Source organism: Macaca fascicularis, chromosome 20 (genome assembly GCF_037993035.2).
Source record: "Macaca fascicularis isolate 582-1 chromosome 20, T2T-MFA8v1.1".
NCBI classification, from domain to species: Eukaryota; Metazoa; Chordata; class Mammalia; order Primates; family Cercopithecidae; genus Macaca; species Macaca fascicularis.
In genome coordinates this window covers 53,339,749-53,355,010 of record NC_088394.1, presented here as the reverse complement: position 1 = coordinate 53,355,010, position 15,262 = coordinate 53,339,749, and the positions used below count along the sequence as shown (strand labels likewise).

General features: G+C 40.2%; 1 protein-coding gene across 7 annotated transcripts in view; it reads right to left on the bottom strand.

Moving 5' to 3' along the window:
• Positions 1–3,275: 3,275 nt before the first annotated feature.
• Positions 3,276–15,262, bottom strand: part of RSPRY1 (ring finger and SPRY domain containing 1) — a 50,795-nt gene continuing 38,808 nt past the window's right edge. For 6 of the 7 annotated variants that reach the window (XM_005592023.5, XM_005592025.4, XM_005592021.4 and 3 more), the window contains 5 exons: positions 14,877–14,988; positions 11,202–11,304; positions 10,702–10,854; positions 6,674–6,778; positions 3,276–4,860 (listed from right to left, as the gene is read on the bottom strand). In XM_005592023.5, coding sequence (XP_005592080.1) covers positions 4,764–4,860; positions 6,674–6,778; positions 10,702–10,854; positions 11,202–11,304; positions 14,877–14,988 — 570 coding nt within the window. In that variant the 3' untranslated portion in view covers positions 3,276–4,763. Of the gene's footprint in view, positions 4,861–6,673; positions 6,779–10,701; positions 10,855–11,201; positions 11,305–13,707; positions 14,172–14,496; positions 14,989–15,262 lie in introns of those variants that run through there. The other variant, XR_012428864.1, reaches the window with a different exon arrangement.

Here is a 15,262-nt window from a genome sequence, read left to right as displayed (position 1 = left end):
CATGCCAGTCTAATTTTTTTTTGTATTTTTAGTAGAGACGGGGTTTCTCCATGTTGGTCAGGCTGGTCTTGAACTCCCGACCTCAGGTCATCCGCCCGCCTCGGCCTCCCAAAGTCCTGGGATTACAGGCGTGAGCCACTGTGGTCGGCCTATTTATTTCATTTTCTGAGACGAGTCTTGCTCTGTCGCCCAGGCTGGAATGCAGTGGCGCAGACTTGGCTCACTGCAACCTCTGCCTCAGCCTCCCGAGTAGCTGGACTTACAGGCGTGCACCACCACGCCTGGCTAATTTTTGTATTTTTAGTAGAGACGGGGCTTCACCATGTTGGCCAGCGTGGTCTTGAACTCCTGACCTCAGGTGGTCTGCCCACCTCGGCCTCCCAAAGTGTTGGGATTACAGGCGTGAGCCACCACGCCCGGTCAGGTGACATCAATTATGAGTTACTCTGTTTAGCACCAAGTGGAAGATAGGCATTTTAAAAGGTTTGCTGAATTACTGGACTGAGTTTAGTCAAGCCCTGGTCACACAGCTCACAGCAAACTCAGATAATTTCTTTATGACCTTTCTCTATATACCACACATTTCTGGACAAAATGAATTTGCCTACCCTTCCTAAGTCATTGATGGAGTGGAGGAGGAACACACCTTGATTTAATCTGTTCTGGTTATCTATTGCTGTTACAAACCAACCTGAAAATTTAGTGGCTTAAAATAACCATTTTGCTCACTAATCTGTAATTTGGGCAGGGCTTGGCAGGGCCACTAGTCTCTATTCCAGTTGGTGTCGGCTGGGGCAGCTGGAATGGACTAGAGGAGCTCCCTCCAAGGAGTTTACTCATGTGGCTGGCAAATTAGTGTTGGCTCTTGGCTCTCAGTTGTGGACATTGGCCAGAGAACTGGGGCCGGGGGCTGGGGGTCCAAGTTCCTCCCCATGTATAGGATTCAGGGGATTCTTGGGTTTTCTCACACCATGGTGCTGGGTCTAAGAGCAAGTGTTTCAAGAGACACAGAAATGGAAGCTGGCAGTCACTTAAAGGCCTGGTACTGGAAACTGGCACAGTATCCCTTCCACTGTGTTCCACTGATAAAGCAGACACAGAGCCACCCAAATTTAAGGAGAGCGGACATAAACCTCATTTCTTGACGGGAGGGATGTCAAATAATTTGTGGCCATCTTTTAATCCATTTCACCACCCTTATTGACTCTAGGAACAAATGGGGATAAAGATAAAATGTACCCACTCAGGGATGTATCAGATAGTGTGCTAAACATTTATAAATACATTGTCTCCTTTTGAAATATCTGAAACCCCGTAAAAACAAAAAACTGGTATGAGTATCTCCATTTTACAGTCTGGAAAACCAAGCATTAGTGGGACCTGGGTCCAGTCCCACCCAAAAGGCCTATTTCAACCATCGTGCTGTATAGCCCCTAATCCCTGGGTTGTTAAACCATATTCTTGGAAATCAGAACGTGTTTTCTCCTGAATACAGAATGGTCTTTTTCCACTTGTAGCAAAATTAAAAGTTGACTTGAATATACTAAATGTTTTTCCATTAATACTCATTTTTTAAATCCTTTTATTGGGGGTTGGCACTAGGAATTCTTCTGAGTGAATAGCAAAAGGTAAATGATGGGCAATCTTGGAAAGACCTGATCTTAGTTGGTTTTTCGTGGATACACATTCAAGATGGTTGAAACTTGTGTAAAAGTCATTTTCTGCTAGTGAAATTTTGTCAGTTTTGTGAATCATTGTTTCCTGGCACTCTGCAAATGGCACCATGATTTCTGCTCTATGTCATTTTTAAAAGGGGCTAATTCATTACAATTTTTTTTGGCTGAAATGCTGGATTTCCCCAATGAATCACCTGACAAAATACCATCATTTTTTGTTTTTCTCCCTGGTAACCATTTATCAGTAGTAAAAGTCTAGCTTTTCTCTTAAATGCTTACATTCAGTTCAGAATATGGATGTACGATTTTACTCTTCCACATAGCTTGCTAACCCCTAGTTTTTTCTTTGATATGGAATTCCTGTCTTTCCCTTGGAGGTGGCTCCAAGTTTACAACTTAGCTTCCATCCTGGATGATTTGATCGATTTCATATTGAAGCCCTTTTATGATCTAGAAGTTAAGAATAGGAAAAGTAAACCACCTTAGGAACAAAGTTCAAGGGTAGATTTTTAGAAAGCTGTTAGACCCCTGCATTCCTTTGCCTGGCAAATTATCTATTTATTCCATCTATTTTTCCCTCTCTCCACTAAATGTACAGACTACCTTTAGTTTCAGCTGGACCACATGTTTCTTTACTGGTCTATTTACATTTTTTGCTTATCCTTTACCCCCAGCTCACCCCACTCCTCCATTTCATTCTCCCAAATAGAAGCCAGAGTCATCTGTTAGAATTATCAAGGCGAAGATGCTTAAACACCTTTGCTTTCTACTGCACTTAGTATAAAATAGAAAACCCTTCACATAGCCTTCATGAGCAGTTCCCTGGCCTGTAGCATTACCTACTCAACACTAGCATTATCTACTCTACCTACTTGCTTCCTATTTTTTTAGTTACAAGGGCCTTCCATCTGATCCCCAAACCCACTGAGACCCGTTCTTCCTCAGTTAGTGCCTTTGCCTGTAATGTTGTGTCTGCCTAGCTACCCAGTCCTAGAAGCTAGTCCTCAGTCTCTGCCAGGCTATGTCCTACTTCCTCCTTTAAGTTTCACTAATGTTACTTCCTCAGTGAGGTTTCTTCTGACACTCCCACCACCATCTAAATTAGTTCCCCCTCATTCTCTCTAGGACCCTATTCTTTTCCACTAAAAATTTGTTACAATAAACACAAATACATTGTCTTCTCCCCACCTTAGGAACAAACTTCAAGGGTAGATTTTTAGAAAGCTGTTAGGCTCCTGCATTCCTTTGCCTGGCAAATTATCTATTAATTCCATCTATTTTTCCCTCTCTCCACTAAATGTACAGACTACCTTTAGTCTCAGCTGGACCACTTCCAAGTTATTATTAGACATAATAATAGACAATAATTAGACAAGCTCATTAGACATAAGCTCTACAAACAGGTATTTTGTATGCCACATAGGCACAGTGCCCAGCACATATTAGGTGCTCAATAACAATCTGCTGGATAAGTAAGTGATTAGCCTTATTCTTAATTCTAATACTTGATTCTCTCCTACTCCCAAAAGTAGCCCTTAAAGTCTGAGAGTATAATGTCTTGGAACCTTAGCAGTATATACCAATGAAAGTTGTGAAATCTTAGTCAAAAAAGGCAACAGATGTTTTATTCTTCAATGCAAATTACTGTATTCACCACAAGCTAAAGAAGAGAACATGTATCTACATATATATTTTTATATATATATATATATTTGTTTGGATTTATGGAAGACTAAAGACATGGGAAAAAATCCAGCACCCCAACATGTACAGCCAGGAAGGAAATCAGCTCTGTAATAGGACAGGTATAATGAACTATAAACAAGAAGGGGTGGAAAAAGAAGAAAAAAAAAATGTGCATTGAGTTTAAGACACTGTAAAACTCAGAAGACATATTTACTATTCAAGTATAAACTCTGTAAGGACTTGGCATAAATTGAAAGGCAGCTGCAGAGGTACACCATTATAAAAGAAGTTCTATGAATTTACAATTCTACCTTCCAATTTCCTGGGAGAAAAAACCAAACTCTTGAAGGTCTTCACCAGAGACCCTGAGAGGGATTAACACTTTTGATGAAGACATAGTCAATAATTCATGATTGAACTTACTATTCGAAAACATGTATTTATTTAGAACAATAGAAATACGTGTTCTCAGACTGTCCTCTAGAGTTTGTGAGACTATTAGTTCAAGAGTTTCAAAGTATATTACTTGTAAAAACAATACTGATTAAAAAATTTTTTTTAACAAAAAAACAGAAATCTGATTTGATGGTACCTTAAAAATACCCTAAATACCAAATTTTCTCCAACCTAACATTACAGCTAATTTAAGAATTCCTCCTGCATTGGTAAACATTTTTTCCTCATAAAATGTGGGTACTGAAATTGGATAGGAACACTATGAATATGAAAATACCACCAATTTTCTGCAGTAAAAAAAAAAAACACCCAAAAAAACAAAAAAACAACAAAAAACCTAGAATGTTCTTTGGAATCACTGAAATATCACAAACTTGGGTTTTTTCTTACAGTCTGTGCACCTTCTTTCAGGTTCTCTGTTTTGCTTGTAGTACTGACTGTGTGATTCTAATGTTTATAGATTCAAGTCTTGCAATGCAATATCCATGCTTAACGCACCGGTGTCTCTCCAACCAGTGAGAAGTTATGCATAACCCAGAAACGCTGTCATTTACATCTCCATAAAGACTTCTGCCCCAAATAAAAACTTCAGAATGACACAACACGTCCTGTGTTAAACAATCAAATGAACCCAACATGGAGGATTCCAGTGTGATTTCAGTACTTGGGAGGGCATTGTCTCCTATAGTTTTTCATGGAAGTACCACAGGCCTGGCTGCTAGCATTCAGCTTTCCGTGGCCTTAAAGGGATTTTTTCAGGGCTGGCAAGTTGGATTAGATTCTAAGAGAATTTTGTCTTTGACAAACTACCATTTTTAGCATAAAATCTGGCCATGGCTATAAGTTTCAGTATGTGTACAACTGATTAGAGAGTTTTTTTTCTTTTTCTTTTCAACATTGGCTGGAATTGAGTAGAAAAAAGTCCACGATGCCTCTTCACATGTGTCATGAAATATGAGAAATCTGTCTGATTCTAGATACTATTTCTTTACGACACAATGGGCAGGTCTCCAGCTGCAAGGCACAATCCATGCACAGGTCACTGGGGAGAAACACAGAAAAGCCAGTCAATTTAATGCTTCAAAAGGTCAAACTCCAACTGCCTGCCAACTAAATCTAAAATGTTAACAAGTTTGTTCATTGAAAGGGTTAATAATTATACATGGTTTAAAAAAATGAATATGTAAATAAAAAGTACATTTTACATTTCTGATCCTCAATTGTCTTAGTCTGAGGAACAAGTAAAAAGTTCATATGCATTCTTTCAGATACTCTATACGTGCACAACATATACATACAGATGTGTACATATAGGTAGGGATATATTATTTCTCCCCAGAAAGCCATTTATCCCAGAATCATTTACCAAACAGTCCATCTTTTACCACAGTTTTGACACAATGCCTTTGTCATATGGTAAATTTTCATTTTTAGTTCTATTTCTGGGCTTTTATTGTATTCCATTATTCTGCCATTCCTGTCATAATAATAATGGGACCAAACTACTAACATTTATTTTAATGTATTTTAAGACGTGGTATGGCTGTCATCTCCATAACTTTCAGAATTTTCTTGCTTTACACTTTCAAATCAGCATGTCAAGTTCCAGAAAAAAATCATGTTGCTCTTTTTACATTGACCAAATTAAACTTAGAGTTTAGAGAAAACTGTCACCATTACAATACTGAGAGGTCCTCCTATCCAAGAAAGGACTCATTTATTTAAGTCTTCTATTATACTCTTTGGTAGTTTAAAAGTTTTCTTCATATACGCTTTACATATTTCTTGCTTTGTATTCTTAGCCTTTTTTTTTTAACCATTGTAAAAGGGATCTCCAATTATATGTTCTAATTGGCTGCTATTTATACATATAGCTAGAGAAACGACTGAGTTTTGTGTATTTTGTAAGTCATAGTGGTGACAGTAGGCATCCTTATCTTGTTCCCAACATCTCTTGAAATGCTTCCCACGTGTCACCATTAAAAAGATGCTAGCTGGTGAAACCCTGTCTCTACTGAACATACAAATATTAGCTGGGTGTGGTGGCGGGCACCTGTAATCCCAGCTACTTGGGAGGCTGAGGCAGGAGAAATTGCTTGAGCCTGGGAGGTGAAGGTTGCAGTGAGCAGAGACTGCGCCACTGCACTCAAGCCTGGGCAACAGAGCAAGACTCCATTTCAAAAAATAAAAATAAAAATAAAAATACATAAAAAATAAAAATAAAAAAATAAAAAGATGCTAGCCTTTGGCTGAAATAGATGTGTTTTTTATATTGTTACGGAAGTATCCATCCACTCCTCTTTTATATTGTTTTCGTCCCTCCATTCATTTCTGTTTTGTAATATTTCATCCATTAGGAATGGATATCGAATTTTAACAAATGCTTTCTCAGCATTCTTGAAGAAAGTGACAACTGCCCCTCCTGCCTCTGGCCTATTTGAGTAATTATATTAAATATTTCTATATTGTAGGCCGGGTGTGGTGACTCATGCCTGTAACCCCAGCACTTTTGGGAGGCCGAGGCAGGTGGATCACTTTAGGTCAGGAGTTCAAGACCAGCCTGGCCAACATGGTGAAACCCCGGCTCTACTAAAAATACAAAAATTAACTGGGCCTGGTGGCATGCGCCTGTAATCCAAGCTACTTGGGAGGCTGAGGCAGGAGAATTGCATGAGCCCAGGAGGCAGAGGTTGCAGTGAGCTGAGATCGTGCCACTGTACTCCAGCATGGACGATAGAGCGAGACTCCATCTCAAAAAAACCTGCCCTCGCCCAGCTATGGAACTAGCAATTCAAGAACAGCATGAAACTTTGCCTAATGTACAAAAGAGGGAACAACCAAACAAATCCTCTTACCTGTGTCCACATGGCTTCAATTGTGTATCTGCTACCTCATCACAACAAAGGGAACAGCAGTTTTCTCGGATACTGACTTGCTTCAACAGAGCAAGACGTCTGTGCCTGAGTAGAAAAAGCAATTTGAAATGCATTTTGTCAACAGGGGGCCTATTAGCAGGATGCATATGAAATGCTTTGAAAATGCTCTGCACCTGTGAGATATATTCCTTAAACTTTGTTCAGTAAGGTTTTCATACATGCTATCTCCTTTCAATCCTATAATCATTTTCTAAAGTAGGGAATGAAAGAGGTATAACCATTTCCATTTTATAGACAAAGTTCAAGGAAGTGACTTATATAAAGTATGCAGTCGGGAATCAAATTCAAATTCTTTAGTTCTAAGTCCAGTGCTCTTTTTATGTTACCAGCAAATTTCAACCTTTTAAGTCACATATGTCAGAGTCAGCTGACAAGCATAGAGCCTTTCTCAAGAAAAACACACATACACAAGTTTTTATACAATTTCAAGAGGTTTATAACAGTCCATTTTAGACTCCCTGCAAGTCCAAACACCTCAAGTTAGAACCCTTCCATTATACTTTCACTCAGCGTGGAATGGAAGCAGACAGGCAAAACTGTTCTGCTAAAGGTACAGCCCTAATAGATAGGCAACAGAAGTATGAAGCATTCATTCAGTTCACTTATGGGCTTACTGTGTGCCAGGCACTGTTCCAAGCCCTAGAGATTCAGCAGTGAACAGAGAACTAAAAAAGTATCCCTGCCTTTGGAGAGCTTATGCTCCAGTGGGGGAAGACAGAAATAAACAAGGTAAAATACAGTGTTAAATGGTGATAAATACTATGAAGAAAGAGAAAATGGGAAGGACAAGGAGTGTACACATCAGAGGTGGGGAGTTATTAAAACAATTTTAAATACGGCAGCCAGGAAAGGTCTCACTAAGGTAATATTTAAGTAAAGAGGTAAAGGGAGTCAGGAAGTGAGTTCTGTGGTTGTTTGGAGAAACCATTTTGGGTAGCAGGTACAGCAAGTGCCCTAAGCTATCACAGGCCTGGTGTGTTTCAGGAGCAGCAAGGAGGCCAGGGTGACTGAAGGAGCAGGAGAAAATGGGAGAGGGTAGGAAAGAGGTCAGAAAAGTAACATGGGGAAGGGAGAGGACAAATTGTACAGGGCCTGGGAGGTCACCGGAAAGGTTTTGGCTCTTCCCTTCAGTGAACAGGAAGCCACCCACTGGTGTCTTTTGAGCAGAGAAGTGTGCGATCTGACTTACACTGTAACAAATCATTCTGGAGGCTGTGTTGGATAGACTGAAGGGGTTCTGGGGAGGAACAAGGTCGAAGGCAAGACAAAAATAATACAGGTAGGAAATGGTGGAGGCTTGGACCATGGTAGCAGCAGTGAGGGTGATGAGTAGTTGGATTTGGGATATATTCTGAAGGCACAGCCTTCCGGATTTGCTGAGGGATTGAATGTGGGTATAGCAGAAAGTAAGGTCTTCTACAGTCTTCTCTCATCTGTTTTTTTATTTTTATTTTTGTTTTTTTTGAGACAGGGTCTCACTCTGTTGCCCAGGAGTGTGGTGGCACAATCTCAGGTCACTGCAACCTCCATCTCCCAGGCTACGGTTATGGCCAGGGAAACAGGGATGATAAAGTAGTTATTAACAGATGAGGGGCCGGGCACAGTGGCTCACGCCTGTAATCCCAGCACTTTAGGAGGCCGAGGCAGGCAGATGGCTTGAACCCAAGAGTTCGAGACCAGCCTGGGCAACATGGCAAAACCCAGTCTCTACAAATAATACAAAAATTAGCCGGGTGTGTTGGCATGCCTGTAGTCCCAGCTACTCAGGAGGCTGAGGTGGGAGGATCGCTTAAGCCTGGGAGATGGAGGTTGCAATGACCTGAGATCGTGCCACCACACTCCTGGGCAACAGAATGAGACCGTGTCTCAAAAAAATAAAAATAAAAATAAAAAAACAGAGATGAGAGAAGACTGTAGGAGAAGCAGCGGCTGTGAGTGGGTGACTTGTAGCTGAGAGTGGGTATGTGGTGCTTCACCATACTATTATTTTTTTCTTATTTATTTGAAATTTTCCATAATAAAAAGGTTAAAGAAAAAAAGAATGAATGGAAGAACAATTAGAGACAGAGAGTATATACAACATAGAACAATTTATAAAATCCCAGTTGGTAGTAATAGGGCCATGATCTCCTACCCTGATGCCAGAAAGGAGTAATATTCCAATGAATATAAAGTATCACTGAATATACATTTTTGGAACACAGGATGAAAATATTAATGGTACAGAAAATAGTCTTAAGTAAGTTCATATTTAATGCCACAATTTATAAGTAAGCACAACTGGAATGTTAAGGGCAGCAAGGTGCAAGGAGGAGGTTGGCACTAAGGTGGCCACTCAATTAGGCTCTTGACAACTCTATCTTCTTGTTACTATCAGAGAAAACAGTCTAAAGACAGCATAGGATGGACCTAGCTTGAAATTCAGCTGTTCTTATTCAAGACAAGATGAACTTTGAGTACCAAATTTATATACATGGTTACCAAGAGAGTGTGTATAAGCTGTCCATAAAATGAGACTTTCTGACAGTTGATGCCCATTGCCATCTGAGTTTTGGAAGGTTTGATTCTGTAGGAGCAGTTAACTAAATGCTGAAGCATTTTAACTATGGCCAGTCCCCAGGGGAACTTAGATGGATCAATTGTCCCTTTCAGGGTATATGTGAGAAGACTTATTTGTGGGCCTCATCCAAGGAAAAGGCAGGCTAGATGAAAAAGAATGGGGTATGATAGATTAGGGAGAGATGTCCCCTCAGACTCTGGCCAATAGGAATTTAAAGTTCAGAATCTCTGTCAGGCACCAAGGATGAGGCTGAATGAAAAGTTTTAGGAATTAACCTCAGAACCCTGAGCAGGAACATACGCAACCCTTATGTTCTTGGGCTATTACCGAGGCTCTGCTGCTGCAGACAATGCTACCATCATCATGCCATTTTCTAGTTCATCTGGAAACTACTGAAACACTGAGACAGTGAGTCCAAGGTGAAGCACAGCCCAGAGCACTGCTTGCAGATCTGCTTTTTGAGCCAAAACAAGAGCTAGGATTATGCTACAGATACCTTCGGGGCATAACAGTCCAACATTAGCTATGTCATGGCCAGTATGCTGGCCTTGCCTGTTGAGAGAGACTCTCTTACTGATATAAGACATGTGGTATTAGTAACAGGAATACCCTTTAAACAGGCAGCTGCTCTGTTTAAAATGATAAACTTTAGCTCACATTGTGAAACAAGCTTCAACTTGAAATAATTACCAGGAAGCAGCTGGAGTCTTTCCCCAGCCTAAGGAATAGACTACATTCATCTCACAAGGAAGCAAAGCAGGCATTCATCTGATAAATTAATGCCAAACACAGTTTTTGTCAAATAAGGGTTGTGAAATTTTATGCAAGATGGTATTCACTGATGGTTGTGGAACAGTGTTGTCATCTTTGCCACACAGCTCAAACCATATAAAAAGTCTGTTTCAATAAAGCCGAGTCTGTTAAAAAGGTGCACTAGATTTCCTAATATTTAGGATTTTGACACTGACATTCAAGTGAAGTTAGTTTGCAGCTTCTTTGTGTGTACGTGTGTCATATTTTTCTGATTTTTATACCAATCTTATTTATCTTACAAAAAAAATTTGAAAGTGTTCCTTCTTTCTGGGTTTGGTAACATTTTAAATAACAATAAGGTTATCTGTTACCTACAGATTTGGTAGAAATCCCCTGTGAAATCACCTGGGTCTAGTGCTTTCTAGGGACAGATATACACAATAATTGGTTTGTGTATATCTCTTCTGGGATCTATCTTAGTAATTTATATTTCCTGAAAAGTCATCCTTTTACTCAGGTATTGTAATTTAATTCAAAATGTATTGGTTATGTTCTTTTAAACTTGATTATAAATTGTTTAATTTCTCCTAAGATTCATGTGAAAGTCTGGAGATAGCCTGGGCAGATCCCTTACCTTGGCAAAATGATTTTTTCTTCAGCTGTTAGGAAGGCGTAGTCATTAAAAGTGCTAAATTTCATAGATGGTGGGTATTTGAATGGTTTTGCTCCAAAATTGAACTCACATTGTTGATATGACATGAAACTAGCTGCAGCAAAAAATCCAGATCTACAAATAAAACGGGTACAGAGGCCAACAGAATTAATAACAATCAAAATAGAGTTAATAGAACAGTTTTCAGAAAAGCAGGGTGAGTCAGTCCTACCCTGGCGAAAGGAAGAGTGACAGATTGTGTTTATAACCCACACAGGTCTGTGACCAGAGAATATTGTGCCTTATCTTCCTGTATCAAACTTCGGGATAGTTTTAGGTCTGATCAAATGGGTTCCCAATCACTTGAAATTAATCAATTTCTCATCACAATTACGTACATAAATGGACAAAGACTTTTTTTTCCTAGAGAAAAGGGCATTCCATGCATCTACTCAAATTTTTGACTGAGAAGAGCTACTTACATAGTAGATGAAAAGACTTGCTTTTCAGGAGGCAGCTGGTTGCCATTTAAAAAGAAGATCATTTGCTTTTCATTCAAGTCTAACAGAAATCCTACTGTATCTCCTAGAGGATAAAGTGAAACACTGTTAGGATAATGATGTGTACTACCAGGATTCTCTGATAAGCATCTCAAGTGTTTCAGTGGCACTGTATTAAGTCTGCATCTTTAGCTATGCATTCAACATGGTCATTTTTGTTTCTTCTGTAACTGATCTGACCCCTACTCACCAATATTTTAATGTAACAATAAGAAAAAAATACTGCCAATTAAATTATGACAAGCCAATCTTAAAATGCATCCCAATTTCAAAGATGTTAAAATGTGGGGAAAAATATGCATTTTGGGCTCAATGCAATATGGTAAGATCAAAATCATGTGCTTACTTGCCTTTCTGGTGAGATTTATAACTCCCTAGATAACTACCCCCAAAATATGCCTTTCTTTAAAAAAAAGGCAAGGCAGGCCGGGTAAGGTGGCTCCCGCCTGTAATCCCAGCACTTTGGGAGGCCAAGGTGGGCAGATCACTTGAGGTTAGGAGTTTGAAGACCAGCCTGGCCACATGGTGAAACCCTGTCTGCACTAAAAATACAAACATTAGCTGGGTGTGGTGGTGGGCACTTGTAATCCCAGCTAGTCGGGAGGCTGAAGCAGGAGAATCGCTTGAATTCGGGAGGTGGAGGTCGCAGTGAGCTGACATCATGCCATAGCACTCCAGCCTGGGCAACAGGGCAAGACTGTCTCAAAAAAAAAAAAAAAAAAAAAAGACAGGGCGTGGTGGTTCATGCCTGTAATCCCAGCACTTTGGGAGGCCAAGGCGGGCAGATCATCTGAGGTCAGTTTGAGACCAGCCCAGCCAACATAGTGAAACCCCATCTCTACTAAAAAAACAAAAATAACTCGGGTGTTATGGTGGGTGCCTGTAATACTTGGAAGGCTGAGGTAGGAAAATCGCTTGAACCCTGTACGTGGAGGTTGCAGTGAGCTGAGATTGCACCACTGCACTCCAGCCTGGGTGACACAGTAAGACTCTGTCTCAAAAAAAAGAAAAAAAAAAAAAAAAGCATTTATCTTCACTTATCAAATAAAGTAAAACTCTTAAGGTTTCAGTTTTTGGTTTTGTTGTTTTTGTTGTTAAGACAGGGTCTTGCTCCATTACCCAGGCTGGAGTGCAGTGGTACAATCCTAGCTCACTCACTGCAGCCTCAAACTCCCGGGCTCAAGTGATCCTCCTGCTTCAGCCTCCTGAGTAACTAGGACTACAGGAACGTGCCACCACACCTGGCAAATTTTTAAAATTTTTTTACAGACGGAGGGTCTCATTATGTTGCCCAGGCTAATCTCAAACTCCTGGCCCCAAGTGATCCTCTCAAAGGATCCTCACACTTCGACCTCCAAAACTGCTGGGATTAAAGGTATGAGTCACCACATCTGGCCCAATTTTGGTTTTGAAAGATGAGATAAACAAATTTGTTTGTCAAAGATAAATGAAATTACACAGCAATGACAAGAAAAATGGACACTTAATGCTGGTGGAGGAAAATCGGGCAATATACAGCAAAAGTTTTGAAATTCTATATCCCCCTTGCCAGAGAAGTTTCACTTCTAAGGGTTTTGTCTTGAGAATATCCGGAATGGTCTATAATGATAATTTCAAAAGGCAAAAATGTCAATGTCCAACAATGAGGCATTAATCAGTATATCACAGTACAACTATATAATGGAATATTGAGAAGCCATTAAAAGTAATGTTATTGTCTGAGCCATGGTGGCTCAGGCCTATAATCCCGACACTTTGGGAGGCCAGAGTTGGGTGGATCACTTGAGCCCAGAAGTTTGAGGCTAGCCTGGGCAACATGGCAAAACCCTATCTCTACCAAAAAAATACAAAAATTAGCCAGGCATGGTGGTGTGTCCCTGTAGTCCCAGCTACTGGACAGGCTGAGGTGGGAGGATGGATTGTGCCTGGGAGGTCAAGGCTGTATGAGCTGTGATCACACCACTGCACTCAAGCCTGGGCTATCGATAGGTGAGACCCTGTCCCAAAAACAACAACAATAAAAAGTAATGTTATTTAATAACCTGGAAAGCTGTTCAAGGTATTAAGCATAACAACAACACAAATATATATACATATATATATATATATACAATTTAAGCATTTTGAAAAAACTCTGGAGAAATTACAGGGGATTTTTAGTTTATTCATTTTGTTCTTTTTCTATTTTTCACATTTTTATAATAAACATATTACTCGAATAATCCTTTAAAAATTCTTATTTATACAAGCTAGTTTTTGAAAACAGTGCCTTTATCATACGCTTAATTAAATGAAGAAGTTTTACGTTCCTTCAAGAACCTGCAAGTCATTAAAATGAGTGTTCCTGTTGGCTTTTCTGACTTTTTTTTCCCCATATATCAATTTAATCAAGTGGAGCTGTTTCCACACGGGGGTGGGCAAATTCCTGCTTTCTTTTTTTTTTTTTTTTTTTTTTGAGATAGAATCTCACTCTGTTGACCAGGCTGGAGTGCAGTAGCGCAATCTTGGCTCATTGCAACCTCTGCCTCCTGGGTTCAAGTGATTCTCCTGCCTCAGCCTCCCAAGTAACTGGGACCACAGGTAGGTGCCACTACACCTGGCTAATTTTTGTATTTTAGTAGAGATGAGGTTTCACCATGTTGGCCAGGCTGGTCTTGAACTCCTGACTTCAAGCAATCCACCTGCCTCAGCCTAAATTTCTGCTTTATTAGCATGCCTAAAAATTCAGTTTATATTCACAATGCTGACTGGGGTAGCAAAATGAGAGAGGGATGCTTGGAGAAATAGCTGGGTTATATCCTCTATCTCTGATGCTAGGACTCCAATCCTTCCAGAGGTTATATCTTTTACCATATGACCCTACTTCCTTAGAGCGTGGTCACTGGATAGAACCTGTTCCAGCCGGGCGCGGTGGCTCAAGCCTGTAATCCCAGCACTTTGGGAGGCCGAGACGGGCGGATCACGAGGTCGGGAGATCGAGACCATCCTGGTTAACACAGTGAAACCCCGTCTCTACTAAAATATACAAAAAACTAGCCGGGCGCGATGGCGGGCGCCTGTAGTCCCAGCTACTCGGGAGGCTGAGGCAGGAGAATGGCGGGAACCCGGGAGGCGGAGCTTGCAGTGAGCTGAGATCCGGCCACTGCACTCCAGCCTGGGTGACAGAGCGAGACTCCGTCTCAAAAAAAAAAAAAAAAAAAAAAAAAAAAAAAAGAACCTGTTCCATAGCCATCTTGTCCCTGAAAAATCCTCATTTTAGTGGCATTACAATTCCAGTGTCCCTGATATTGGCATGGCTGTTTTAATTCAAAATAGATCCAAAGAGGAAAATAGAATTCATACTAATCTTAACAGCATCATTTTCTGACGAATGTAAAAAATTTATTTTCTGAAACGTTTTTGCTACAGGAAGGACTCCACCAGAGGTAAACTTATCGGAGGAGTACCATTTATATCTTTGGCAGTGACACAAAAGTTAATATCCCTTTTCACATTTGATCTTCTTCTAAGACATTTTAAGGCTTAATGTAATAAATGCCTCATAATAACCATATGTCTTAACCCACTTGATAAATTTATAATAGAGGGAATGAATACCTTCTTTCCAGCATGGGTGTATGTGAGGCTTACTTCTGGCATTGTACCAAATCAGCTGCCGGCAGCCATCATACGCACAAGAGTATTCATCATCCCCAATGCCATAGCCTTCCTGGAGGGAGACAAGGCCCAGAAGATTAGCAAGTCTGCCTGCTCTGACCTGGGAAGACAGAGTGTGTTTTTTACAACCACTGACCTAGTGGCTGGGATTCTAAGCTTTCTGGATGAAGAGAGAGCTCATGGTTTTTGGAAAATACTAAAATTATGACTTAGAGGGCTGGTCCCAAGTGAACAGATAATGACTTCACCAACAAATATTTGCCCAGTACCTCCTTTGTTCAGGCACTTTCACATTTCTTAGTTCATTTAGTTCTCACTAACTACCA